The following is a 27948-nucleotide window of genomic DNA, read 5'->3' as shown; positions in this document are numbered from 1 at the left end:
GTCTTGTAACATCTTTTAGAAGGTGTTGCTAGGCACAAAAGGAGCTCTGCAAAGGAACCTTACTGCTTCCCTCAGAGATTGCAGTGTGGAGAACACTTTGAGGGATCCCAAAAAGTGCTTTTACCTCTCTCTGAACACGTTAATGTTCAACAACGGAGCTCTGCAAGGAACTTCACTGGGTCCTCTGGAGAATGCCATGTGTAGAACATTACGAGGGATCCAAAAGTTCTTGGAACCAGTTAACAGTCAAAAAAGGAGCTCCGCAAGGAACCTTACTGATACCCCTAGAGATTGCAGTGTGTAGAACCCCTTGAGGGAACCTAAAAGTCTTGTTTACCTCTCTCAGACAGTGTATGTAGAAATTACTGTTCCACGGGGAACCTTGCTGGGCCCACTAGAGTGTTTAACTTTCAGAGGCATCCTGAAAGTCTTGTAAGCTCTCTCAGAAGGTGTTGATGGGTACCAAAGGAGCTCCGGAAGGAACCTTACTGCTTCCTCACGTGTGTAGAACCCTGTGAGCGACCGTCGAAATCTGGTAACCTCCTTCAGAAGGTGTTAACGGTTTGAAGGAGTTCCACAGGGAACCCTACTGGGCCCCAGAGAGATTGCACCATGTAGAACCTGTGCGGAATCCCATCCCGTGAGGAGATCAATTTGAAGGCAATGGCAGTATTTCAGTATTTCAGTGTGAATTCACTCCAAACATGGCGGGGGTGGGGGGTATTGAGCAGTACAACAGTGGAGTGACAGTAACAGGTATAAATAAGACCAGGCACATTCAAACGGCGCTTGTTTCATGTTTTACGCTGTCTGCATAGATGTCTCACGGTAACCACGGTGACAGAACCAAACCGAGCCCGCTTTCATTTAATTCACTTAAAAAAACTAAATTTTCCTCTTTAAATTAGAGCCTTTACTGAGTTCTTGAGTCATTTTCTTTTCATTTGTTTTCCGATCCTTCAGCGCTGTGTGCTACAGCCTCTTTCTTCCCACCGGTAGCATGAGCATTAGCAGCGTTGTCACAGCGACGTCACGGTCGTGGGGCGTACCAAGTGGGCGTGGCCCTGAACCAAGCCAGGAAGCATTGAGGGCGGCAGACTAGAGGCGGGGCCGGGGCCAGGTGCGGGGCCAGACGGCAGCGGGAAGCCCCTGGACCAATCCGCCGCCTCCGTGGCCATGCCCTCGTCAAGCTGCACCAGAAGCTCCTCCCACCGCCTTATAAGGTCGTCGAGGTGGCGCTGGCGGATCAGCAGCGAGGGCTTGATGCTGACGTAGCGGCAGTAGTCGGCGAGCTGCGACTCGGACAGACAGACGGACAGGAAGCGGTGGACGACGATCTGCCGCCGGTCCAGGTTGTCCTTCAGCTCCCTGGCGTCGTCCGTCTGACTGAGGAGCTGCGAGCGCTTCCTGTTCAGAGAGTCCTGGGCGGGAGGGGGCGAGGTTAGTTTTAGGGTTCCATTTATTGATTATTGTTCATTTTAGGGTGATTTATACTGCCTCTTTTTCTTGTTTTTAGTTATCCGTCTATATCCATCCATCCACCCGTCCAGATTAGCGGAATAAAAACGTTTTTTATCTCAGACCAGACTAATAAAACACACATGGGGCTTTGTCTCCACCTATAGGGCATAATGTGGAACTGCATCATCACACCAGCAGCGCTAGGACCATGCTCCAACCAACCAACCAACATGATGTGTGTTGTCTTATCACGACCTCCTTGTAAATTAGATTAATCAATATAAATGCACTGCAGAAAATAAAATGTATTGAAAATGTATTTATATCGATAATCATGCAAGCGTCAGACAGACAGAAATACAGACAGTCAGTCAGTCAGATAGACAGCCAGACAGACGGACAGTCAGTCAGTCAGAAAAACAGTAAGACAGTCAGACAGTCAGTCAGTCAGACAGACAGACAGTCAGACTCCCTGTCTCACCCTCTCCTCCATGCTGTCGTCCTGCTCCTGGGCGTCCATCAGCAGCAGGGTGGTGTGGATCCTGGCCAGGCGTCCGCAGAGCGACAGCAGCAGGTTGACGATGCGCTCCAGGTCGCCTTGATGACAGACAAGCAGAGACAGACGCGTTGGTTTGTTTTGGTGGGATGGTGATGCGCGGCGGCCACGCCCGGTCGGGAAAACCAGGCGACAACCTCGACAAACATCTATCACGCGACTTCCACATAAACCGAGGAAAACCCCAGAAACATGGATGGACAACGCTTTGGTCCGCGGCTTGGTACAAGTAAAAGAGGAAGCTGTGCATGTTTGCGTGCAGGTGTTTGGCGAGTCCACGGCAGGTGTTCCCCCTCCCGCCACCGGGGGGCGGGGACGCGGCGCCTACCGATGAACACGCAGTACTTGTCCTTCTCGTTGGGTCGGCAGTGCTCCTGGACGAGGGCCTCCAGACCGGACCCCAGGGCCCGGTGCCTCCTCTGCTCCTCGGCCAGAACCTCCCTGTCCTCCCTCAGGACGACCAGGCTGCTCCTCAGAGCCTCACACAGCTCCCCCTGGTGGGAGGGAGGACTCGGGGTTATAATCCATCCATCCATCCATCCATCCATCCATTCCTCTCCTCCACCTTTCATAATAAATCACATGTATTATTTTTACCTTCTTTGTGTTCAGATCTTTTCCCTCCTCGTCCAGATCCGTCTCTACTTCAGGTGCTGGACCAGGACTCTGACCACTCCCGCTAGACCTGACAGCTTCCTGGCTTCTGTGGAGCGACGCAGTGGTGAGGTGAGGAAGGAGGAAGGAGGAAGGAGGCGCAGTCGGCCCCTCGTCATCGCAACGAGTACCAGTTTTTTTTTGGGGGGGGGGATTAAGCCCAAATGGGTTAAGGCCTCGTGACCCGCTCTGCCATCTCTGGCGACTGTCTTTGAGGGTCTGGAACCACAATTTGGGAACCCCTGGCTTGTTGGACTCTTACCATCTGCTTGTTTAAATTTGGAATTTGGTACACACTTATTGAAACTCAATTTAAATTGTCTTTCGCAAAGAACCATAGAAAACCGCTTCGGTTTATTGTTTACTTTTTTAGATGTTTTGTTTATTGTTTATTGCCAACTGAGATTGGTGGCCCTGCTATTCACCAGGCGTCCAGCAGGTGGCAGTGCTGTGCTGTACAGTAAATAACTCTGGGAGTCACCGGATCCGAACAGAACCAACAGTGTCTCTACGGTTCCTGATGCTCAAGTTACGTCTCAGATCTTTCAAACTCCACTTCTCACTCCCACTTTCCAAAAATAAATCATTCCATTGTCCTCTTGTGTTGCAAGACCCAAATTGCAAGGCTGCACTAATTCATCAGTTCCAGCAGAACAGCAGCTCCAGGTTCATCACAAGTTTCACAATGAAAGTGACAACTATAAGTAGGTAATAATAATAATAATGATAATAATAATGATAATAATAATAATAATAATAATAATAATAACAATAAAATCATAATAATATGAATAATAATCATAAAATAATAATCATAATAATATGAATAATAATAATCATAAAATACAAATATACATTACAGTATTTCAGTATACATTACACATTACAATATACATTACAAATACAAACAATACAATAAAAATACGAATAACAGTACTACTACTACTAGTAATAATGATAGTAAAATAATAATAATACAACAGAATACAAACTGGAATGTTCATTTAGGACACAACTCCCATTATTTAAAGAGATGGATGAATGCTACTATTCTTATCCAGTTCCCTGATAAAATAATGTATTTTTATCTTTTTCAAACATCATCATGAATACGTTTCCCAGAAACGTAAAAAAAAATCCTTGTGTCAGCATTGAAACAGTTAACCTCCAGGTTTACTGTTTATTTAAAGTGGTAATCCGTAAGATTAGCACTTTAATTGTTTGGTTCAAAAAATCCCACATTTGAGACATTATTTACCTGTTGTGAATGGGCTGCTCTTTATGCTGTTTGCATCCTATAGGGCACCAGTGGGTGTTTTTACCTCTCGTCCAATCGTTGGCTGCCCCTGCGTTGCCACGGCGACCTCCCGGCCGACCCACTGTTGTGGAAAACGTCCTCCATGAGCTCCACCGTGGTCCTAGTACCGCAGGTCTCCAGAAGGGGCGCCAGAGAGCGATCACGCAACACCTGGATGGATAGACAGACAGACAGATAGACAGACAGACAGATGGATAGACAGAGAGATAGATAAAAGTATTTTTACATTAGTATATTTGTCAGGTATTTGTGTTTTTTACGACCTGTTTACTCTGAATCTCTCTAGACCTACAGCTTGTATTTATTTAATCGAGTTTATTACTGGAAACCAGCAGAACAGGCAACATGTGGAGCTCGACCAATAGGGAGGCTGCCACAGCGCTCTCTAGTGGCAACAGTTGTTAGCACCGGTATAAACAGGTCTATCCATCCATCCATCCATCCACCTGTCCATCCATCCATCCATCCATCCATCCATCCACCTGTCCATCCATCCACCTGTCCATCCATCATCCACCTGTCCATCCATCCATCCATCTATCTCTCCATCTACATGTCCATCCATCCATCCATCCATCTATCTGTCCATCTACATGTCCATCCATCCATCCATCCATCCATCCACCCATCCATCCATCCATCCACCTATCCATCCATCCATCCACCTGTCCATCTATACATCTATCCATCCATCCATCCATCCATCCACCTGTCCATCTAAACATCTATCCATCCATCCATCCATCCATCCATCCATCCACCTGTCCATCTATCCATCCATCCATCCATCCATCCACCTGTCCATCCATCCATCCATCTACCTGTCGTTCTACCTGTCCATCCATCCATCCGTCAGCTGGACCTGGACCCTTTATTCATTCTATCCTTCTACCCTTCTCTCTTTCTCACTCTTTCTATGCCTTAACCTACTAACCTTCCACCCCTTCTACCCCTTCTATCCTTCTACCCTTCTCTGCCTTTTACCCTTCTACTCTTCCATCCATCAGATGGACCTGAACTCTTCCTTTGACCACTCTGTCAAAAGGTTCTTCTACCCTTCTACCCTTCTACCCCTCCCTAATGTCCACTGCTTTCCTCTGAGCTAATCCCTCCATCCTGACCGACCCTCCTGTGGCCTTTTTGATGAATATACATCAATGTAAGTCAACTTGGCTGAAAAGCATCTGCCAGATACTAAATGGAAATACTGAATATCTCAATCGAAAACCATGGATCCACACTCACCAGTTGCCGCCCCAGGGCCTCCACCCGCAGTTCCTCGGCGGACTTGACTCTTTTGGGCAGGTGCTGGTACCTAAGTACCAGGCTGTCCTGGGCCTCCTGGGGGTCTGGTCTCATGGGAGGGACGGTGGTGGGCGGAGCTGGTTGCTGTGGCTCCAGGGGCACGCCGGGCTCCGGGATGGGAGGAAGCAACACCTGCGCTGGGGGAGAGGTTCTCCTCTCTGGGGCCACTGAGTTGCCAAGGTTCTCTGAACTATAAGGACAGAGGGAGCGGGGGGCGCTGTTGTTATTCTTTTAAAGATATGAAAAGTGTGAACCACACAACACGGTTTACCATGGCCCAAATCTACCATTACTGTTAGCATATAAAACATAATTAGGATAATTCTGCAATCATTTGTATGACTGGACCTCGCACAGCGCCTCCGCCGGCCACATTTGGCCCGCGGACCACGTGCTTGACAACCCCGGTCCACAGAGTCCAAAGGAGATAAAACATACCTGCCGACGCAGCCCTGGTTGTCCTCCCATAGAGTGGGAGGGGAAGGGGGCGTGGGAGGCGGAGGGGGGAGGTCCTCCATGATGTCCGTCTCCCTGTTGGGTGGAGGCGGGGCCAGGAAGACCTCGTCCTCTCCCATGGGTTCCGCGAGCCGCGACGGGCCGGAGAGGCTGGACTCTGATATCCTCAGCGAGGAGAGGCGCTGGTGGGCGGAGCGGAGCGAGAACGGTCGCGCTTCGTCTCCGCCTCCGTCCTCCGCCCGGGCCGCCGAGGTTTGGCCCGATGGCGACGTTCCCCTGACGACGTCCGAGGAACCGGGCCCTCCGGAGTCTCCGGACAGAACCTTCAGGGGCTCTCCCGGTGGACCGACCGCGTTGCAAACATCTTGGCCATCCCTGCCGTTCCCCAGCGCCCCCTGTCCCTCGAGACCGGTACCGACAACACCGTCGTCCCTCTCTCTGGCACTAGAGGCGCCACCGGCGATGCGGTCCGGGACGGTGACGCCCGGAAAAGTGATGGCGTCCAGGTTGGCCCGGCTTAGCCTCCCGCTGGGCTCCCAGTCCGGGCCGGAGCTCCCCCCGGGGGTCCGGGGAGGGGAGAAGGGGCAGGGCAGGCCCACGGAGGCAGCCAGGGTGGAGGCTGCCAGGGCGGAGGCGCTGTGGGCCCGGGGTCGGTCCGAGTCCCTGTGGCGCTCTCTACATACGACGGGCGGATGGGACTCGTCCAGGCCTGGAACCAGGAACCGGAAAAATTAACAAAAACAGGAGGAGGAGGAGTAGAGGGGTCGGGCGGAGGTCAGTTTGGCTTTATATTTATTTGTTCATATTTCACGCTTGTTGTCGTAGACTTATTCAGATGTATATAAAAAGCACTCCCTGTTACCTTGGATGTCTCCAGGGGGGCAGTGGGCGTGGTTTATGTGATAAGGGGAGGGGCTTGAACCGGAGGCGGAGCTTTCCGGCCTAAGACACGGACAAACAGGAAGATTCAAGACACGGTTGGAATACGCACACGGATGGAGACTCGGGCCGAGGTGGTTGATCTTAAATGACCTTTGACCCACGGAGCGACTGGAGAGTCAGTAAACGTATCCCAGAATGCACTGCAGTGACAATAAAACGTTACCGTGGAAACAGCCAGTTGGAAATGGCTTCCACTTGTGCTTCTATAGACAGGCTGACTGCACACGCACACACACACACACATACACACACACACACACACACACCTCATGCGACTGTATTTTGACCTATTTAGGAAGCACCGTCAGTTCCCATCGTAGCACCAAACCCTAAAACTGGACCCGGGTCCAAACTGCGTCCGGAGGAATGTTCCGCTGCACGGCCCCGGTTAACCTCCCATTTTTAATGGAGAACAAACAAACTAAATTTAGAAAAATACTGAATAGTTGAATGAAGCTTGAATGATTTGCCAGGCGGCTGAGATGGTTTTTACCAAAATAACAATTTTGTAAAACACGATAAACAGAGAATTCCTTGAATAGAAACAGACTCATTTGGCTTAAAATAGAATAAACTGGAATCATACAAACAGGCAGGAGGGCAAACAGACAGACAGACAGACAGGAAGACCGACAGACAGACAGACAGGCAGGCAGGCAGGCAGGCAGGCAAGCAGAACAGACAGACAGACAGACAGACAGACAGACAGACAGACAGGCAGGCAGGCAGGCAAGTAGGTAGGTACTGTAGGTAGATAGACAGGCAGACAGGCAGACAGACACAGATGTATCTAACCCACCCGTCTGAACGTTGGTTGGTGAAAAGTCCAAACATCCTCAGATCACCTGCAGGAAAATCCTGGAAAACACAAAAACATTTTAGATAGATAGAGACAGACAGACAGACAGACAGATAGATAGACAGACAGACAGACACATAGATAGATACAGACAGACAGACAGACAGACAGACAGACAGATAGATAGATAGATAGATAGATTGATAGATAGATAGATACAGACACGCAGATAGATGGATGGATGGATAGACAGACAGACAGATATGTAGACAGATGGATGGAGGGGTAGATAGACAGACAGACAGACAGATAGATGGATTATTTGTTAATTGTAGAAGTAAGTAAATGTAGTGATTCTGTCTCTTCCATTGTAGTTTCCATGGAGCATCACTAGATGGCGCCACTAGCTTGTGTAAGCATGAGATGTGAAACCAGGAGGAGAAGTGGATCCCATGGCAACGGTTGTTATTAACAGACAGCGTCGTCATTCAGAAATAACTCAGCGCTGGTTGCCGCTATCGACCAATCAGGATCTAGGATTTCACACGAGACACAGGGGAATAAACAATAGACTGATGGAAGTGAACCTACATGGACTTACATAGATACACACTAATATACCTGCACACACACACGCAAGACACAAAAACACACCATCAATCCAGAGACGTACACAACAGCAACAATCAGATGTCAGAAAGAATAGAATCTTGCTCTTGTACAAATGATTGTTGAAGCAGCAACCAGCGCTGGGTTATTCCTGAATAAGGACGCTGTCTGTTAACAACAACCGTTGCCATGGGAACCACTTCTCCTGTTTTCACGTCCCTCGTATCACTCCACTACATGCAAATGCTAACACTAGCTAGTGGGCGATCTGGTGACGCTCCACAGAAACTACAATGGAAGAGATGAATGTGGAAATGTCCAGCAACGAAGCCAATTCAGTTTGGTGACAAACTGCCGGTGCGCCCGAGGCTTGTACCGGGTCTGGTCCTTCCCCGGCCGGTGTGGAACTGGAGCGGAAGTGCTGCGTCACTGTGCGTCTTCCCTCCAGCTCCTCCAGCAGATCCTCAGCGGAGGCGGACTTCCCGGGGACCTGACCCGAGCCGGCCCTCTGCAAAGCACCGCTGAGCTGCCGGGAAAGGGCCCGGTCCAGCGGCAGAGGCCCGTGCGGGATAGGCCGCCGGGTCCCTTTGGCTCTTCGGCCCAGACTTTCAGAAGACCCCTCGGCTAGTCTGTACTCCTCTAGATAGGAGCTGGGAGAAGACCTTAGAAGGAAAAAGGGAGTAGTTAGTACCAAGGAAGTCCAAAAGGTCCCCAACAGACTCTGTCAGAAGTTGTGTGGACATCACAGCCTAACAATGTTTTAAGGGTTCCGTGGTTGTGTGAGAGGAAGTGACTCTTGTCCACATTCACACCAAGCTTTCCGAGACTCAGTTCGTCAAGGACTGCCTGGAGGTCCTGGAAATGTTGTTGGTGGTTTTTCAAATATATTATCATGTAACCCAAGTAAACAAAGCAGGTCCTTCCACCGAGGTCACCCAGTACCAACTCCCTTAACCTTCGACAGGTTGCTGGCTTCAAAATGGCCATAGACGAACACTAGTCTTTCCCAGGCTTTCAGGATTCATATTGGCCTGCCAGTATCCAGAGTTGAGGTCCAACATGGTGAAAATTGTAGTTCAAGTAAACCAGTCCAGTAAGCCCTGCACAGTCGGCAGTGGGTATCCATCATCCAAAGTTGCACTCTTTGGAATAATCCTCTATAACACAACTGTAGTGGTGACGGGGTGAGAGGTTGATGGTGGATTGGAGGTGAGTACCACAGAATGTGTTAAGGTGTTGACTGACTGTAGGATGTGTCTCAGGTCCAGAGGATGGTTGATCCGTGGGTGTTGAAACTATTTCCTTGTCATTGACATGTTGAATTGGCAGGAAGCAGGAGAAAATAGCCGTGCAACACCAGCAGAGCAGGTGCAGAGGTTTTGGGGAGTGTTGGTGACCAATTGGTGAATCCAGCCAAGTCGGACCAAACCATCCACAGTGTTCAGTCCACTGTTACTGAGCTGAGAATTGGTGTTTTTCAGAATAAAAGATGTTATTTCCTCCACCATAGTAACTTGTCTCCAATGCTGACACAGAGACCTGTTCATGGGTCCAAAATCTATAAAGCCTTTATCATCTTCTCCCTGGAACTTTGGAGAGACTCTTCAGAGTGGAAAATCAAGAATTAACTCATTCATCTCAACATCTGTCCAGGTTGAGGTCCCTCTGCAAACATCCCACGGGCCTCAAGCCGTCTCATACAAAACATTTGCTGAGAGCAGCAATAAGTTCCTGGTCTGGAAGTGGATTAAGAGCAGGAGGGTCATGGCATCTTTCCAAATAGGGCAGTGGGTTCAAGTTCAAGATCTTCAGGCCGACTTAATATTGGGAATTTGGAGACTGGAACAGGCAAGAATAGGGTCTCATAGAATTGTCCCCAATCCAAAAAGCAGCCTGAGCGCTAAAAGTTTACAAACTTCATAATGGGTAAAACAACGTCGTACATCCATCCCTAGTTACATCCATGAAGTAACTTCTGAGTATTTGAAGAGCTTGAAAAATTAAAGTTCCGGATAAGTTGCTAACTAAGGATGCAATTCCTTTATGCTGCATTAGCATCACGGCTAAGGTTATTTTCCTATAGTTACCTCCTGTTAAAGTATTTAAAACGTGTCACAACAACTGCAGAATAGAGAAGTCCTGTTTGGGAAGGAGTTTCGACACCAGGGTTGCTGTTTGCCCAGGGCTTACCCTGAAGGCGGTGGCCTGGGAGCAGTCACCCTGCCTGGGTAGAACAGGTCGCGCTCTGGGCTCAGGAGGTCAGAGGAACCGAGAGGGAGGGTGGAGGAAAGGTGTCTCTCTCCTGGGGTTAGGCTGGGTCGGTCTGGGCAGGAGTCCTGGAGAGACAGGAGGCTGGAGGCGGAGGAGAGACTCAGGGAATCTGGATACGAGGAGTAACCTAAATAGTAGGACGACAGAAGAGGTGGAGGGAAAGAAACGTCCGAGAGGTGGATGTTGGGTGGAGGGGAGAGAAAGAAAGCGAGTCATTGGAATATTAAAGAGAGAAGAGTCGGAGAAACCCAGATGGTCCTACTTCTTGATGTGCCATGGACTACAACCAGCGAATGTCCAGAACATCTTACACATGAATTTATCCATTGGATTTCTCAACTGATGGTAGGCGTATGGTTATGGGTTAGGAGTTTGGGGTTGGGGTAAGGTAGGGTTAAGGTCGGGTGTTGGGGTTAGGATGAGAAGTTGGGGTTAGGGGTTGGGGTTAGGGGTTAGGGGTTGGGGTAAGGTAGGGTTAAGGTTGGGTGTTGGGTTTAGGATGAGAAGTTGGGGTTGGGGGTTGGGGTTAGGAGTTGGGGTTGGGGGTTAGGAGTTAGGGGTCGGGGTTAGGTAGGGTTAAGGGTTGGGGTTAGGATTAGGAGTTGGGATTAGGATTAGGGGTTGGGGGTTAGGGTTAGGGGTTGGTGGTAGGGGTTAGGGTTAGGATTAGGGGTTGGGGGTTGAGGTTAGGCGTTAGGGGTTGGGGTTAGGGATAGGGGTTGGGCTTTAGGGGTTGGGGTTAGGTGTTGGGGGTTGCGGTTAGGTTTGGTTATAAACTATCCAATGGCTCTCCCCGTGTCGGCCGACAATTTTCCTCAAGACGCTTCCCTTGTTGCTAAACCCCGAGAGGAAACATATTGTAAGGAATCTTCTTCTGTTATTGTGGGTGTGTTAGATTGAGTTTGGATTTTTGGTTTCTTTACCATCAGGTTTGTGTCCTATGTCTGAAGGGCATGCTGCCACTTTGACTAACTACGTGTTCAAGATTAAAATTAGGTTTTGCGACTTAAAGTCCTGAGTCAGAGGGTCGTGTGTGCATGAGGAATTTAGGACACATTCATCAGTCGTGTACCTCCGGATCATCAGGCATTTCAGCCTTCTAAAGTCTATACACCCTTCACATGAGGCAAGTGGATCAACTCCTCAGTGTGTCCCTCAGCAATTGCTTTTAGGGTTGAATCATGGTTTTTCAGGAATCCTGTGCATTGCACTGCTGCCTCACAGCAAGAAGGTCCTGGGTTAGATTCCTGCCTGGGGCGCTGTTGGCACCGTGCTCCGGCGGGTTATCTTCCAAATTGGAGCCTTTCTGGGTTAGGGTTAGGGTTAGGGTGGAGTTTGCATGTTCTCCCCATGCTGACATGGGGGTTTCCTCAATCTAACATCAGCAAGGACCCCTACCCAAAAATATGCACACATCACCATCGTCCGACCAGCAATGGACACTTGGTACCAGGACCCCGGGCGCGTCGTCGAACGCTGCCCACTGCTCCTGGCTGCCCCCCCGGAGGAAGGACAAGCCAGGATGGGTTAAATGCAGAGACCTCATTTCACCGGCACCATCCAAAGCATGTGCATGTGCATGTGTGTGTGTGTATGTGACAAATAAAGATTCTTCTTTTTAAGTCTTATTACGTTTTTGGAGTTCTTCTTTATCCAACTGCTTTCTTCTATGTTCGGTGTTACTTTGGATGGCGAGTATCTAGGTAAGTACCTTGGTTCTTCTTTTCGTTTGTTTGGTTTTCTGTTACTTTCGTTGCTTTTTTCAGCTTGTTGTGTCCCTTTTGGTGGTAAGTATATTACTATTACTACTACCCCGTTGTACTTTGGTATTGTCAATCAATCATCTGTCCAGCCATCCATCCTTTAGTCATCCATCTAATCCCTCCCTCCATCCATTCATCTTTCAGTCATCCATTTATCCATCTAACCATCCACCCATTCATCCCTCTATCCATCCAACTGTCCATCCATACATCTATCCATCTAATCATCCATTTATCCATCCATCTGTGTATCGAACTACACACCCGTTTATCCATTCTTATATTTATCTTCCATCCATCTACCATAATATCCATTCATATGTACAGTACATCCCTCAAGCAGTCATCCATCCATCCATCCCTCCCTCTATCAATAAATCTGTCCATCTATCTGTCCCATCCATTCACCCATCCATCCATCCATCCAGTCACCCATCCCTCTCTCCCATCTCTCCACCTACCTGTGTTGCTGTCGGTGTCAGGCTGTATGTAAGCGCTGTGGGGTCTCTGCGGCCTCCCGTGTCCTTCCTCATCCCTCCTCCTCCACCTCTTTCGCTCCACGTACTCGGCCAGGGCATCCTGCTGGAGTTGGCGGAGTTCCGGGCGTGGAGCGGCATTCTGTGGTGGTCCACCACTGACACTGCGTCTGGCCGCTAACTCAAAAGCCCTCCTGCGGTCTGCCACGCTGGTCTCTGGAGAAAAGGGTAGAGTCAGAGGTATTAGAGAGGTGGAGGTGGTGGATCTCAACCGGGGACATGTTCCAGCCTCGCTGTCCGAGGGTTGTAATGCTTTTTGTGCAACTCATATTATCACAATATTTCCGGCAGGCCCTTGCAGAAGGACGCCTCAACGGTGGCTTCAAGATGGCTGAACATGGCTGCTCGAAATCTGCACCAAGTTGCCATGACCAAAGTTAAAATCCCCTGAACTTTGACCCAGTTACCCTTATCATTCAAAGCACTTCCAAGCAGCAAGACTAAGGGTATATTTTGTGCAAGAATGCACTTTGGATGAATCGGGTTCAATGCTCCGCGACCGCTCTACTTTGTGTTGCACCTAATGCTCGATTCTTTCAAATAAAGCAGCTTGAAAATACATTTCAATTTGTTGACTTCATGCTGATGGTAAATGCTGAAAACATATGTAGTAACAGCATGAACTACTTTGGCTAACCGCGACTGCTTGTCGATGACCTCTATGATGTCAACCGGCATCTGGTTTGCAGCTTCTAAATGGAAGGAAATCATATCCACTAGTTGTAAAAGAAAGAAAAGACATTTCTTATTTCTTCCGAACGATTGCTCGTTTTAGACAACTTGCTTCTCACGTTGGTCGCCTCTCGTACAAACTTGCTGATCCTGGCCCTGCCTCTGACCCATAATGTTCATGACATAATCCGTTGGTGTTTGTTGAGGGTCCTGCGCCATGAAATGTACACGTATACGTATGACAGTCTTGTAAAACTTGATAGTCACCTCTAGCGAGCCGTGTGGCCCATGGTGCACGCAGAACCAGAGAGCACCGGCTGCGCATTGCCTTGCAGATGGCGCGGCGATATTCTCATGAAAGACCGGGGGCGCTGGGGGAACTGAAAGAACTGCTGTAAACATTACAAAGAAGTCCTGAGGAACGGATCTGAAGCGCACGCCGTGTTGCTCCAAAAAGGTGGGAGGTGCGCGCCCTCGCGTCAAATCGATGTGCGGCACTGTCACGAGCGCCACAATGACTACTAAACCACACTACGGCTGCGGTGATTATAAAGCAGGCTTCACAGTGCCTCCCTGGCTAGGACCAGCAATATCATTTACTTATTCGCATTATGTGTAATATATTATGTATTATACGAGCGGTATAATTATTTATATTCATTATATTTTCAAATTTGTGCGTACCAGCAAACACTATAGAAAGGAAGTTTTCAAACTCCTGTTCATGGGAAAGGGTAGATGTCCAGCTGAGCAAACTAGCCAGCTCTTCCATGGGATGCGAAATCCAGACACATGCACCGTGACAGACACTGGGGGGCGGGCTGTGATCCAGCCGGATCGGTTTGTCGGATTCAGAGTAAGGTCAGCACTAACTCAAGTTACCTCCTCCACGCCTGAAGAGGGCGGCGGTCTCCGAGTCGGACACCCCGACCTCGTGCATGTTCTCCGGCTCCGAGTAGGACCTCTTCTTCTGCTCTACGTTCAGGCGCTTGCGGCCGCAGATGCGCGACGGCAGCGAGGGGCCCACCGGAGGAACGCTGGGCAGCGCCGGGGGACTCGGACCCCGGACCTCGGGGCTGACCGCATGCCGCTCCTTGGGAATGTGGGCGGAGGTGACCTGGGGACATGGAGACGAGGAGGAGGACCGGGCCGATCCTGGCACTAGGACCAGACCCTGAGGCTTGGGCATGGTTTTGGGGCCCTTCTTTTCCAGAGAGTGGTGCTTGGCAGCAGGGCCGGTTAAAGGGTGGCTGCTTTGGGCCGTGGTGGTGTTGTCGTGGTGGTGGTTGGAGGTTGGGAAATGAAGAGGAGGAGCAGCAGAGGAGTCCAGGGGAGGAGCTGAGGTGGAGCTGAGGTCTCTCCTTCGGAAGGAGGTAGAGCGGAGCACCTTGGACTGGGCGTCTTTCAGAGAGTCTCTGTAGGTTCTTGGTAGAAGAACAAATAAAAAATTCAAAACAAAACTATCATCAGTGGAACTTTAATGTGCTTTGCTTTCCAACATCCACTGTCTCACCTGTTGAAGGAGTTGGAGTCCTGGATGGGGCCCAGCATCTCCTGCAGGTCCTGGGGCCTGGGGGTCCAGGGGCCCTCTCGGCCGCTCTCGCCCATCGAAGGCTCTCCTCGTCTGAGGAACTCTGGTCCCCTTTCCCACTGCTCCACCTCTCCCAGCTGGAAGGTACTACAGCTCCTCTGGAGCCCTGCATCCGGATCCGTAAGGTTCCTGGGAGCAGCGGACAAATGGGGAGGATGGACCATCATTGAAGGTTCAGTCACCTCCTAGTGACCCTCATCACCACTTGGACCCCATCTGACCCGGCCTCCCCACCTCCTAGGGACCTTCACCTCCTGGACCCCATCCGCCCAAACCTTCAAGTAAACCAATATACTGATATAGAATCGTCTTGTGAGCCGTCTCAGCGATAATGTATTTCAACGATATTAATCAAATTGAATCAACAGAATCTCAGATTTATGACCAAAGAAAATGTATACATTTATATACTGGATATATATATTTTTACCTGTGCAGTGTCTGGCCGCTGCTTCCTCCCCGGTAGCTCATCGTCCGGTGGGCTTTGGCTCCGTTGGCGCTCCTCTCCAGCATGTTCCGCAGGTCCTCCGCTCCACAGGGGGCGCTCTTGCCTTTCTCACTGTGCTCATTCTGGGCGACGAAACAAGTCAAACGTTGAGACGTGTCATTCAAAACGAATGAACGAGGAACCATAAATTAGTCGTAGGCACGACGCAATTTTATAATAACTTGCCAAAACGTAATAAATGTGGCCTCTGTTATTGCGTATCATAAGCCCTGTGTTTTGTAACAAACATTTTTCAGACATTACACAAAACACAAAGTTTTGTTGTATTTTTTATAGCCATGATAACAAAATGTGGTGGTTATTACATATTACAAAGTAAATATTACATATTGCGGGGTTTGTATATTGGTATATATAATATATAAGATGTTTATTACATTTTGGAAAGTTATTACTAAATTTGGCTGTTTTAGTAAATAATGAAGTTCTGGTATTAACTTGTATTATTTAGTCAAATGTATTCAACATGCAGGTGGCCAAAATGTAATAAATGTGTAATAATGTAATGAATTTGACTGTCATGGCAAGTTTTTACACAATGTGGGTGTTGTTACATAATAATAAAGGTCAAAGGTCATATATATTGCATTTTGGCAAGTCATTACAAAATGTGGCATTGTAACATAATAATGCTGCACCAGGCTCCGTGTTATTAACCTGATATAAATCACGGTGCTGTGGCTGTGGGTGTTCCCTCACCCTCTTGTGGTTCGTGCTGTGGCTGCGTTGCTTTCCTCTGCGGTCGCATCTCTCGAAGCGACTCACTTTCTCCAGCACCGAGAGGCTTCGGCCACCGCCACCGCCGCCACCGCTGCCTCCAACGGCGTCCGGGCTGGTGCAGCGCTGCACCTCGGCCAGGGCGTTCTCCAGCCGGGTCAGGGGGTGCTCCCGGTCCCGGTCCGGGTCCCAGTGCTGCTGGAGCTGCAGCGCTGCCGAGTCACTGTGGTGGCGGACGGAGACGGTCGGGGGGTGGACGGTGGGTGGAGGAGCAGGCGATGCCACCTGACCCTGGGCCACCCTGGTGGATGAAGCGTCCTCAGGGTGGGGCCGATCCATGGTTCTGTAAGGACGGGAGGTACATAACACCACTAAACTGGACCCTGTGTATTTCTGCCTGCAGCTATATTTATTATTATTATTATTATTGTTGTACCTGCTTCTATCTCCTCTGGGCTGCGTGGGGGTGACGGGATCCCTCCTCTCTGTTCCAGAGCTCAGGGCTGAGACGGGCCTGCAGCCCTGGGTCCCCTGGGTCTGGAAGTCCACGTTGTGGCCCAGGAGGATCTGACTGGGGGGCCCCTGGTTTGGCGGCCTTAAGGGCCCAGTTTGACCCTCTGTCGGCCACCCTGTGGTTTTGTTGTAGAGCCTGTGGTTGACGTCCTCCTGCTGGGATCTGGTGAGAGACGCATTTAATTAATTCAAATATATGAAATATAAAAGATAAAAACTGTGTCAGCTCTCAAAAGCACCCCTGGGGGCCACACCCGGTCTGCAAGACAATTTAGGACATGTTACATGCTACAAGTCTCTAATGCGGACCTCTACACATTTAAATGAGGCCCGCTACATGTTGCTACATGTTTCTGCGGCCTGCTACATGTTGCTACATGTTAAAATGAGGCCCGCTACATGTTGCTACATGTTAAAATGAGGCCCGCTACATGTTGCTACATGTTAAAATGAGGCCCGCTACATGTTGCTACATGTTAAAATGAGGCCCGCTACATGTTGCTACATGTTAAAATGAGGCCCGCTACATGTTGCTACATGTTAAAATGAGGCCCGCTACATGTTGCTGCATGTCAGGTACCTGTCTGTTGCTGACATCCTGAGCTGATTGGAGGACGGTGGCGAGGATGGCAGAACGTTCTGGAAGCCGTTCTCTGCTTCTTTCGTCTCCCCCTCCCCACATCGCTCCACCTCTCCACCTCCTCCATCCCTCGTTCCTAGCCCCTGCAGCTGGTAGAGGGGGCGGTCGCCGCTCTCCCTCCCCAGGGCGGGGTAGACCCCGGAGGCGGGGCTGGGGGCGGAGCTGGGCACCTGAGTGACGTGGGGTTCGGGCGGGGGGACGGGGTACACGCCCCCGGGCAGCACGAGGCGGCCAGGCGGGGGCGGAGCTCCCGAGGGGGCGGGGCTCACGGGGGCGGAGCCGGGCTGGACGAAGGCTCCGCCCTGTCGTGGTCTGGTGGTGGGGCTGCCCTCCGGACTCTTCTCCATCACCGTGTGGAGCTGGCCTTCTGCGGCGTACGAGCCTTTAGCTGAAAGACAAGGAGGGGGAAGGAGTTACAGGACAACTGCCCCCTAGTGGCCGATTCCACATCCCACAGTACGTCGTAGAAAACCTTGACGCTTGTTTAGAAGAGATTTCGATTCATAGATTTGTTGACAGTAGATACGGCGACGCCCGGCGTTAGCGTCAACAACGACGTTACTCTACATACGACAGGTATTTACTGAGTTTTAATCCAGTCCTAATAAAAACTGTGACTTCCCGACGTAGCGTGGGTCCCAAATTCATCACGAGAGGCGAAACATTTCAACGTGTCCGGAGCCCCGATGACACGCGGAAATCTGGATGCTGCGAAGGGGCGGGGCTCGTCGCGGAGGGGCGGGGCTAGTTGCGGAGGGGCGGGGCGCGCCGTCGTTTGACGGATTCAGTGTCAAACCGACTTCAATCTGATGAAAGAAACGCACCTGAAGCTACGGAGCCACTGGAGTGATGCCAGGAGCCTCTGTGGAGCGACCTGGAAAAGATCAGAAAAGAACATCAAATGACATCACAGAACATCAAATGACATCACAGAACATCAAATGACATCACAGAACTTCAAAGAACATTGTTTTACGCTAGAACACATTTCATGCAAATGAATTCATATTCAGTCGTTTATTTTTTGAGGAAAGCCGAAATTTAGCATTTCTGGTTGCAACAATCAGACAGAAACCCTGGAGGTGATCGCTCTGTAACGTCAGACTTGATGAAATGCTGCATTGATCACTCGCCTCAGGGACCGTGCGTGCTCCAGGCTGGACCAGGACACCGGCCTCTCGTGGCGGTCATGGTTCCTGATCGCCGCGTAGCTGTCGCTGCGCCGCGGGGGAGCCGGTGCCCCCCTCAGGTTCTCGTAGGAACTGCGGCCGGCGGTCTGGCCCCAGATCGGCCCCACGCTGTGCCGGTTGGAGGCCGGGGCCCCGCCGCCGCTGCTGCCCCCGCTGCTGCCCCCGCTGCTGCCCCCGCTGCTGCTGCCACCGCTGCTGCTGCCCCCACTGCTGCTGCCCCCGCTGCTGCCACGGTAACAGACCCCGCCCTCTGAGCCTGGGACCGACGGCGGAGAGATACGGCGATGATGTCATCGTCACGCGAGGGTTTCCTGTTTCGCACGCAACGACCAAGTGCTGGCAGAGTGGAGCTGTGTTCTTGGCAAATGCCTTTTTTTTTTATTTAATATATATTTATAGCACCTCCGTCACGACCAAGTCACTTCTGCATTTCTTAAAGTGATCACAATTAGAACGTTTACAACGTTGTTGTAAGTACTTGGAAAATCCTGCGAGGGAAGTGCCGGTGGTAAGGTCAGTTTCATTTTGGAGGATTTAAATGTATATTTTATACAACACAAGCAATTAATACTGCGATATAATTATAGCACCAGAATCGCTATTGTGGCGCTGCCCCTTGTGGCCGCCTGCGCCAGCACCTCGTGTCGACTACGCACGTCTTAGTATTTTTAGTATTTTTAGAGCTTATAGAGCTTATTGTGGGTAATCACCACGTATCATATCATTGCACTGCATATATGTATGAACGTATGTACATGTATGTGACAAATACCCTCTTGAAATTGAACTTGAACTTGAAATTGGAAAAATGACTAGAAAGTTGAAAACAACAAAAACGTCTCGCTTACGATCATGGTTTACTCTACATCAGTAATGTAATAATATCCTCTACATCAGTAATGTAATATCCTCTACATCAGTAATGTAATATCCTCTATATCAGTTATGTAATAATATCCTCTATATCAGTAATGTAAGATCCTCTATATCAGTAATGTAATATCCTCTACATCAGTAATGTAATATCCTCTATATCAGTAATGTAATAATATCCTCTATATCAGTAATGTAATAATATCCTCTATATCAGTAATGTAATAATATCCTCTACATCAGTAATGTAATATCCTCTATATCAATAATGGAATAATATCCTCTATATCAGTAATGTAATAATATCCTCTATATCTGTAATGTAATATCCTCTACATCAGTAATGTAATATCCTCTATATCAGTAATGTAATAATATCCTCTATATCAGTAATGTAATAATATCCTCTCTATCAGTAATGTAATAATATCCTCTCTATCAGTAACGTAATAATATCCTCTCTATCAGTAATGTAATATCCTCTATATCATCATAATATCTGAGGGACACTATGATCACTACACTCCTGGGCTCACATACTAGTTAACGTGGTGCTGACCATGTTAACTTTTATGTATTTTTATGTATTTTTTTGTATTTTTTGTATTTTTTGTATTTTTATTTCATCTTTCATCTCATCTTATGTGCTTTAGATCAGGAACTCCTTATTTGGGCATATATATAACTTTACCTTGCAGGTCCCTGCCGAGCCCCGCCCTCGTGCCTCGGACGGAGGCGGAGCTAAGCTCGTGCTCCCTGGAGACGCTCTGCTGGGCGTCGTACACCGTCCTGATGCAGCGCACGTCGGCCCGCCGCATGTCCCCGCCCCCGTCCATCACCCCGCCCCCGACTCCGCCTCCTCCCCGCTGGGGAACCGTCTCCAGCGAATAGGAGCGCTCGGGGCTGAAGGACGGAACGGAAGCGAGGTATTCTGGGATGCTGGAGCTGGTGGAGAAGGAGGAGTAGGCGGAGTCCCGCTTGTTGTGGAGGTGGTCGATGCTGTTGGACGACCTGGAGGTGGGTTTGGGGGGCGTCAGTGGCTCGGAGAGAGTCTTACATTTACGTCTCATTTTGTGATATGAAATTTTCTCCGTTATTTGACGATTTTTTTCTTCCTCGATATGTGAACAATGTCATTGATGAGACTTTGTCGTTCATTATAATTGATATCATATTTGTATTATTGTAATTTTATATTAATATTATCATTATTAGCAGTATCATTATTATTCTAATTATTATTGCTGTATTTAATAGTATTATTTATGTTATATATATATATAATTTATCATTTGATAATGTATATTATTATTATTATTTAAATGTAATAATAATTCTCTTTGCTCTCCACTGCAGACACGTTTCCACGGACCTGGCGGAGGAGAGCTGGTGGCAGGAGGCGTAGGCCGGGTGGGGTCCGGAGTGGGCGTGGAGGCCCATCAGGGGGTGCTGCTGCTGGTGGTGCTGGTGGAGGTGCACGTGGTGCTGCTGGTGGGATCCAGAGTGGTGCTGGGTCTGGGGGGGGTCCAGGCTCTCCATGCTGCCCCGGGAGCTGTACTGGTCCGGACTGTTCCTCAGGAAACTCCCCCCTGAGTCAAAGCCCCCAGAGAGGTCTGTGGAGGAGGCACTGAGGGGGGAGGAGGGGGAGTGAAGGGCGGGAGGAATAATTACATTTTTTACAAACTCACATTGATTTGCAAGATGTTCACACACACACACACACACACACACACACACACACACACACACACACACACACACACACACACACACACACACACACACACACACACACACACACACACACACACACAGTGCTGATATCAGCACCGTTCTAAAAGTGTCTGCCATTCCAACTTCTATGAACTATTAATCCTGTGCATAGAATTGCATTTGTAAATTTTGTATATTTGACTATTTCTGTTTTGTATTTTTGGGTATTTGGTGATGTGGTGTGTGGGTGGTGTGGTTTGAGCAGCCACACCTGTCTTGGCTCTAGGTAGCTGGGCCCAGGGTCAGGGTGGCTGTTCGCCTGTTGCTTGTTAGAGTGATCAAGGAGCAACAGGTAAAACCCCCATCACCCCACACACACACAGGAGAGGAGCTGTTGTCATGACAGGTGTCTGCTCCAGGCTTGCTCCACCTGTCCCACCCGCTACAACAAACTGCTGTGTTTCAACCGCTTCACCGTGGGATCATTTAAATGCAAGACAAAAGATGTGAACCTCAACTCTTTCAGATCCACAAGCAGCTTGTTCACTGAACCAGCGAGAGAGGAAGGAGGAAGTCTGGATGGGTGTTACTTGTGTGTGTGTGTTAATTGTGTGTGTGTGTTTGAGTGTGTGTGCTGTGTGTGTGTGTTTATTGTGTGTGTGATTAGTGTGTGTGTGTGTGTGTGTTTGTGTGTGTTTATTGTTTGTGTGTGTATGTGTGTTTGTGTGTGTGTGTGTGTTTGTGGGTGTGTGTGTGTGTTTCATGATGATATTGACGTCAGGACACATTCCTCAAACCCCCCCCGCCCCCACACACACACAAACACACATTCCGCTCAGTGTCTCCATGGTAACGGTGGTAAGCTCCTCCCCCTCCCTCTCTGTGTATCAGCTGTTCTTTTCAAACTAAATCACTTTTCTCTTCAAACCGTGGTTGGCTTGAGCCCTGGAGCTGCTTCCTGACCTTCATGATTTTCTTTCTATTTGTATCTTTCTTTTTATCAGAACTGAAATTGGGATGTGAATCTGAAACAGGGAATCAGATCAAAAAGTAAACATTTAATTTGGACAGTTCTGATTTTAAATGTACATAATAATAATAATAATAATAATAATAATTATATATATATTTATATAATTTTTCACCCATTTCTGGTACAAACCTGGATATTGATCAAATTCCAACGACAACACGTCTGAAACGTTCCGGTTCGAATGAGACCTCAACCATGTCTGTGTGTGCTGTGTTGTCCTGTTCCAGATACTTTTAGCCCCAAAAACACAAGATTGAGAATAAAAGCACTGCAGGGCCCAGTTGGCTGCTGTGAGGTACGTGTCACAGTCCTCTCAGTCCTGTGCAACGCAGCAGGAGTTACAATTTTCAGAGTTTCACGACCCCTCAGGGACCACCCGTGGAGTTACAAAGCGCTGGCTCGTGACGTCACAACGGGCCTGTGTTCTCAACGTCACGCCAATGTGCTCCAATTTTTGGAGTTTTGTAAAGTTTTATCAACGTTTCCTGATACAAACAGAGATCGTTGTGGATGGAACTTGGACAACAACGCGTATGGAACCCTCCCATTTCAACGGATCCTCAACCAATGACCATAACTTCTAACGGGACATCATGGCGATCCCTAGGATGCAATACACAGCTCCAGTTTATTCCTTTTAGGCACATTTCCATTTTTTATTTTTTGTGTACTGCTGCGAAATCTACTGAACTTCTAAACATCATGTAATAACTTCCATTCAGGAATCCAACTTTGTGATTTCCATTTCAACCAGATGTCAACTATCAAATAATATGAATTCACTAAATCGACAGGATATCTGCTTAATAATTGTACATGTACTACCAGAAATGGTTAAGAAACATGCAACATTATTATTTGACAAAAAATTCTCAATATTTTATAATAATAATATTTTTCTTAATATATAAATAGATGTTATTTGTAGTTACTACTTTATTGTATTTTGTCTGTTAAAATCTACAATTGGAAAATTCAGTTGAATATTTGACTTGTCTCTATTGTAATGCAGACAACATTGGAACTTTAACATTAATTTGTCATTAGAATTATTATGGAATAATTGACATTTATTTAAAAAAAAAGTTGTTCATTTTCTACTTTAAACAAAATATTTTCATTGTTATAACTTAACTTGTTGTATGTAAGTACATCTGGAGTTTCTGTGACACTAGTTGACGTTGTGTCTCATACACCTCAATTATGATCTATTCATTTAATTCAATTTAGTCAATTTAGTGTTGACTTTTTTACTTGAACTACATTTTCAGTAAGTTACGTTTACAAAAAAAGTTGTGGTATTCCTGTGAGTAATTACCATTTCACGGCTTCTGTTTTACCGACGCCTCGCTGGTTCTTGAACACATCCCTCAGTCATACATTTCATTGGATTCGACTCGACGTGGTCACAGGCTTCTGTGGATTGATGTTTTTTTATTTTCCATGAACCCGGCAAAGTAATGTGGACTAGGGATTAAAAATATCAATGTTACTGACATCTACCAGGTGAGAGGTTATATAAATATACATGTAAATACATAGTTTGGTAACGTCTAAACACTACAGAGTGACCGAGTCCACGCCCACACTGGACACAGTCCAACTGGACATTCTCAATCACAACCTGTACGTTTATACTAAATAATTTGATGATGTCATAAAGCGTCTTGCTGTAAATCTCATTTAAAGTGAATAATATGATGACGTCATAAAGCCTCTCACTGTAAATATCATTTATAGTGAATAATATGACGATGTCATAAAGCGTCTTACTGTAAATATAATTTATAGTAAATAATATGATGTTGTCATAGAGCATCTTGCTGTAAATCTCATTTAAAGTAAATAATATGATGACGTCATACAGCGTCTTACTGTAAATATCATTTATAGTGAATAATATGATGACCTCATAAAGCATCTTACTGTAAATATTATTTATAGTGAATAATATGATGATGTCATAAAGCGTCTTACTGTAAATATCATTTCCTTCATTTTGTTTACAAATAATGGCAAAGTTGTTCTGTGCTTCATTAATATCTGCTCCGTATGTGGATCCATTTTAACCATGAGATCCTTGTGACATAGCGGTTCAAACGACACCTCAACCGTGTTTCTTGATTGTGTCATTGCTGTGTTCCACATCCTTTAAGTCGGGATGGACATACTTCGGCGTCAAATGCATTGGCTCGTCTCGGTCATACCGATCTAAATTTGGTTGTTTTTTGGCTAAATTCTGCTGAAACTTCAACCACGAGGTGTTTGTGACAACACGCTTCAAGCAAGACGTCAACCGCAGAAGTTGGTTTCCCAGATAGTTCTAGATTTCAAAAGTCAGAGAATCTTCCCGGGACAATAACAACAAACAGCCCTATGGACTGTAATAATAATAATAATAATGATAATAATAATAATAATAATAATAACAACAAATAATAATAACTTATGATGATAATAACATATAATAATAACCTACAATAATAATAACATATAATAATAAAAACATATAATAATAATAACACATAACAGTAACGTATAATGATAATAACATATAATAATAACCTACAATAATAATAAAATATAATAACCTATAACAATGATGACAACTATGATAATACCAATAATAATAATGATAATAATAAAATCACTTATCTTGTTTATTGACTTGTTTGTCTGTTTCTCATGTTTCTCTCTTTAGTGTAAACAAACTAATTCTGAGTTTGTGTTGTTGTTGTTGTGATGAATGGTTGATATTTTGGCAAAATGGAGAGAGAAACAGAAAGAGAGAGGGAGGAGGAGGAGAGAGGGAGGAGGAGAGATGGAGGAGGAGGAGAGAGGGAAGAGGAGGAGAGGGAGGAGGAGAGAGGGAAGAGGAGAGAGGGTGGAGGAGGAGAGAGGGAGGAGGAGGAGAGAGGGAGGAGGAGGAGAGGGAGGAGGAGAGGGAAGAGGAGAGAGGGTGGAGGAGGAGAGAGGGTGGAGTAGGTGAGAGGGGCAGTGGCTCAGGCCTCTTTTCAACAGTTGTAATTGTATTGTTTTCGGTTGAGAGACTTGTTGGGTCACACAGTGACGTACAGACAGACAGACAGACAGACAGACAGACAGATGTACGGTATATATATATATATATATATATGTGTGTGTTTATTTTCTCTGTTGATCTTTATTTCTCTTCCTGTCCATATAACTTTATTTACTCTCTACCTGAGTCACTGTGGAATCCTGGATCCTGATTGGTCGATATTGTTATTCCTGAATAACGACGCTGTCTGTTAATATAACCGTTGTCACGGCAACCGCTTCCCCTCCTGGTTTCACGTCTCTCCTATCACGCCGCTACATGCTAACGCTAGCTAGTGGAGCTCCATAGAAACTACAATGGAAGAGATGAACGAGGAAGTGTCCAGTCTCATGTTAAGAACAGGAAGTGGTTTTGACACATGGAGGAGGTGTTCTGACACATGGAGGAGGTGTTCTGACACATGGAGGAGGTGTTCTGACACATGGAGGAGGTGTTGTGTCGCAGGTACTTCACTCGCACCGCTCTGTTGTTGTGCGTTCGTTCTTTTTTTTCGGGCAACATTTCAGTTCCATCGATAGTGAACGTGTACAGAGAGCCGTAGAGGCAGGAGACACAACAACCCACCTGGCGTGGTAGCTGTGCTGCCAGGGGCCGCTCACGGTGCCCGCGGTGCCCACGGTGCCCGCCGCCGGGGGGAGCTCCATCAGGGCGGGGTCCTGCCCGGCCCCCCCCCCCAGCTTGGTTGAGTGCCAGGAGTGAGGACGTGATGAGGGCTCACTGCGTCTGGGAGCAGAAACACAGTGGAACCACCTTGAACCTCCGCACAGCCAACGGAGCAAACACAACTACAGCCAGAAAAACCACGGTGACGGAGAGTGTGTGTGTGTGTGTGTGTGTGTGTGTGTGTGTGTGTGTGTGTGTGTGTGTGTGTGTGTGTGAGTGTGTTGATGATGTCAAGCCTCGTCGTTGTTGGGGAAACCACACACAGCCGAGCGTGTGACGCTGCAGAGCACATGACGAGCAGCGTGTGCAGAGCTTCAGGACATTAATGAAAAAGAACAGAGTTTGAAAAAAAGAAAGAAAAGGCCACAAGGGTGAGAAGCTGGGAGGAAGAACTTTCAGGAACATTCAGGTACTGTGAAGAACTCTGAAGAACTTCAAAGGACTACAATGAACTTTAAATAACTTTCAAGGACTATAAAGAACTTTAAAGAACTTTTTAAAGGAATATAAAGAACTTTACAGAACTTTAAAGGAATATAAAGAACTTTAAAGAACTATCAAGAACTTTGAAGAACTTTAAATAACTTTCAAGGACTATAAAGAACTTTGAAGAACTTCCAAGAACTTTCAAGGATTCTTTGGAGACTTGGACAATGGCAGTAGGCCATTTTCAGTTCAAATACAACCACTGACATCATCATCATCATCATCATCATCATCATCATCATCATCATTCCCAATGATCATAAGGAGGCCATCTTCATCAACACACCGCCATCATCATCCTCATCATCTCCACCACATCTCTATTATATAATTATAGAACCCAGAATCGCGATTGTGGCGCCTCCCTTTGCGGCTGCCTGCGCAAGCACCTCGTGTCGATTACGCACATTTTGGTATTTTTTTGTATTTTTTGAGCTTATAGAGCTTATTGTGCCTAATCACCGGGTGTCATGACATTTCACTGCATATATGTACGACCGTATGTGTATCTATGTGACAAATAATCTCTTGAACTTGAACTTGAACTTGAACATCTGTATGGAGCTCACGGCCTCCAGGAGTTCTTCATCTATAGCCGCCATCATCACTTACAGTAAACAGGATGTGACTCTATCTCTAGATCGGAGTGGGGACATGAACGTGTCCACGTCTCCTGGATCCCTCGGCTGCTCATCATCGCCTCGGCCTCCGCGCGCCCTTGGCCAGCGACTTTCCCAAATATAGGAAAAGTTTGGATTGATGCAGCTCGGCACCAACACGAGAGGATGAGGGACACGAGTCCCTGAGCGCAACGGGATGTCTCACACCCCGGAGGCCTGAGGTGAGACGGGTTCCCAAAATAACACTCCAACTCAAAATGAACCAAAGTGACGTAGACAGTTTGACAACTTGAGTGGACAGACAGGCGGACAGACAGACGGACAGACAGGCAGACAGACATACAGGCGGACAGACAGGTCTGGTTTGGTCTGGTTTGGTCTGGTTTGGTTTGGTCTGGTCTGGTCTGGTTTGGTTTGGTCTGGTCTGGTTTGGTCTGGTTTGGTCTGGTTTGGTCTGGTCTGGTTTGGTCTGGTTTGGTCTGGTTTGGTCTAGTCTAGTTTGGTCTGGTTTGGTTTGGTCTGGTTTGGTCTGGTTTGGTCTGGTCTAGTCTAGTTTGGTCTGGTTTGGTTTGGTCTGGTCTGGTTTGGTCTGGTTTGGTCTGGTCTGGTCTAGTCTAGTTTGGTCTAGTTTGGTCTGGTTTGGTCTAGTTTGGTCTGATTTGGTTTGGTTGTTGGGCAGAGGCTGGATCCAGTCTTGGTTCTTTACGTAAACAAAGCCAGAAAGTGACTCAACGCGTGGACGTGGTTTTCCGTCGGAGCTGCACCTTCCCCCCCGCGGGCAGAGTCCAGTCGTCCCGAACGAGCGCGCGTGTTTACCTGGACGTCAGCCTCAGCACCTTGGAGATGAGGCCCGTCGCCAGGCTGTTGACGCTCGTCTCCGACGGCGACCTGCAAAGCGCCCCGTCCGAGCGTCCCAGGTCGGCTTTCTTCTGCTTCCTGCCGAGCCTGCGGCGGTACAGGGCCCCCAGGAACTCCAT

The 27948-nt window shown here is 47.7% G+C and overlaps 1 protein-coding gene across 1 annotated transcript; it reads right to left on the bottom strand.

Annotated features, from left to right (window-relative positions):
- Positions 1-27948, bottom strand: shroom3 (shroom family member 3; the record flags this gene model as incomplete). The annotated part of the gene is made up of 24 exons (XM_080017738.1): positions 1-1421; positions 1943-2058; positions 2346-2511; positions 2615-2720; positions 3994-4103; positions 5235-5484; positions 5733-6459; positions 6613-6692; positions 7492-7550; positions 8477-8762; positions 10291-10498; positions 12596-12826; positions 14225-14766; positions 14856-15062; positions 15364-15503; positions 16141-16501; positions 16595-16834; positions 17252-17699; positions 18136-18185; positions 18445-18757; positions 20066-20385; positions 20747-21001; positions 25767-25925; positions 27788-27948. The coding sequence occupies 24 exons, from the start codon at positions 27946-27948 to the stop codon at positions 1020-1022; spliced, it is 5937 nt and encodes a 1978-aa protein (XP_079873864.1). The 3' UTR covers positions 1-1019.

The sequence above is a fragment of the Zeus faber genome (genome assembly GCF_960531495.2).
Source record: "Zeus faber genome assembly, chromosome: 17".
Taxonomy (NCBI): domain Eukaryota; kingdom Metazoa; phylum Chordata; class Actinopteri; order Zeiformes; family Zeidae; genus Zeus; species Zeus faber.
This window is presented reverse-complemented; position numbering and strand designations above follow the sequence as displayed.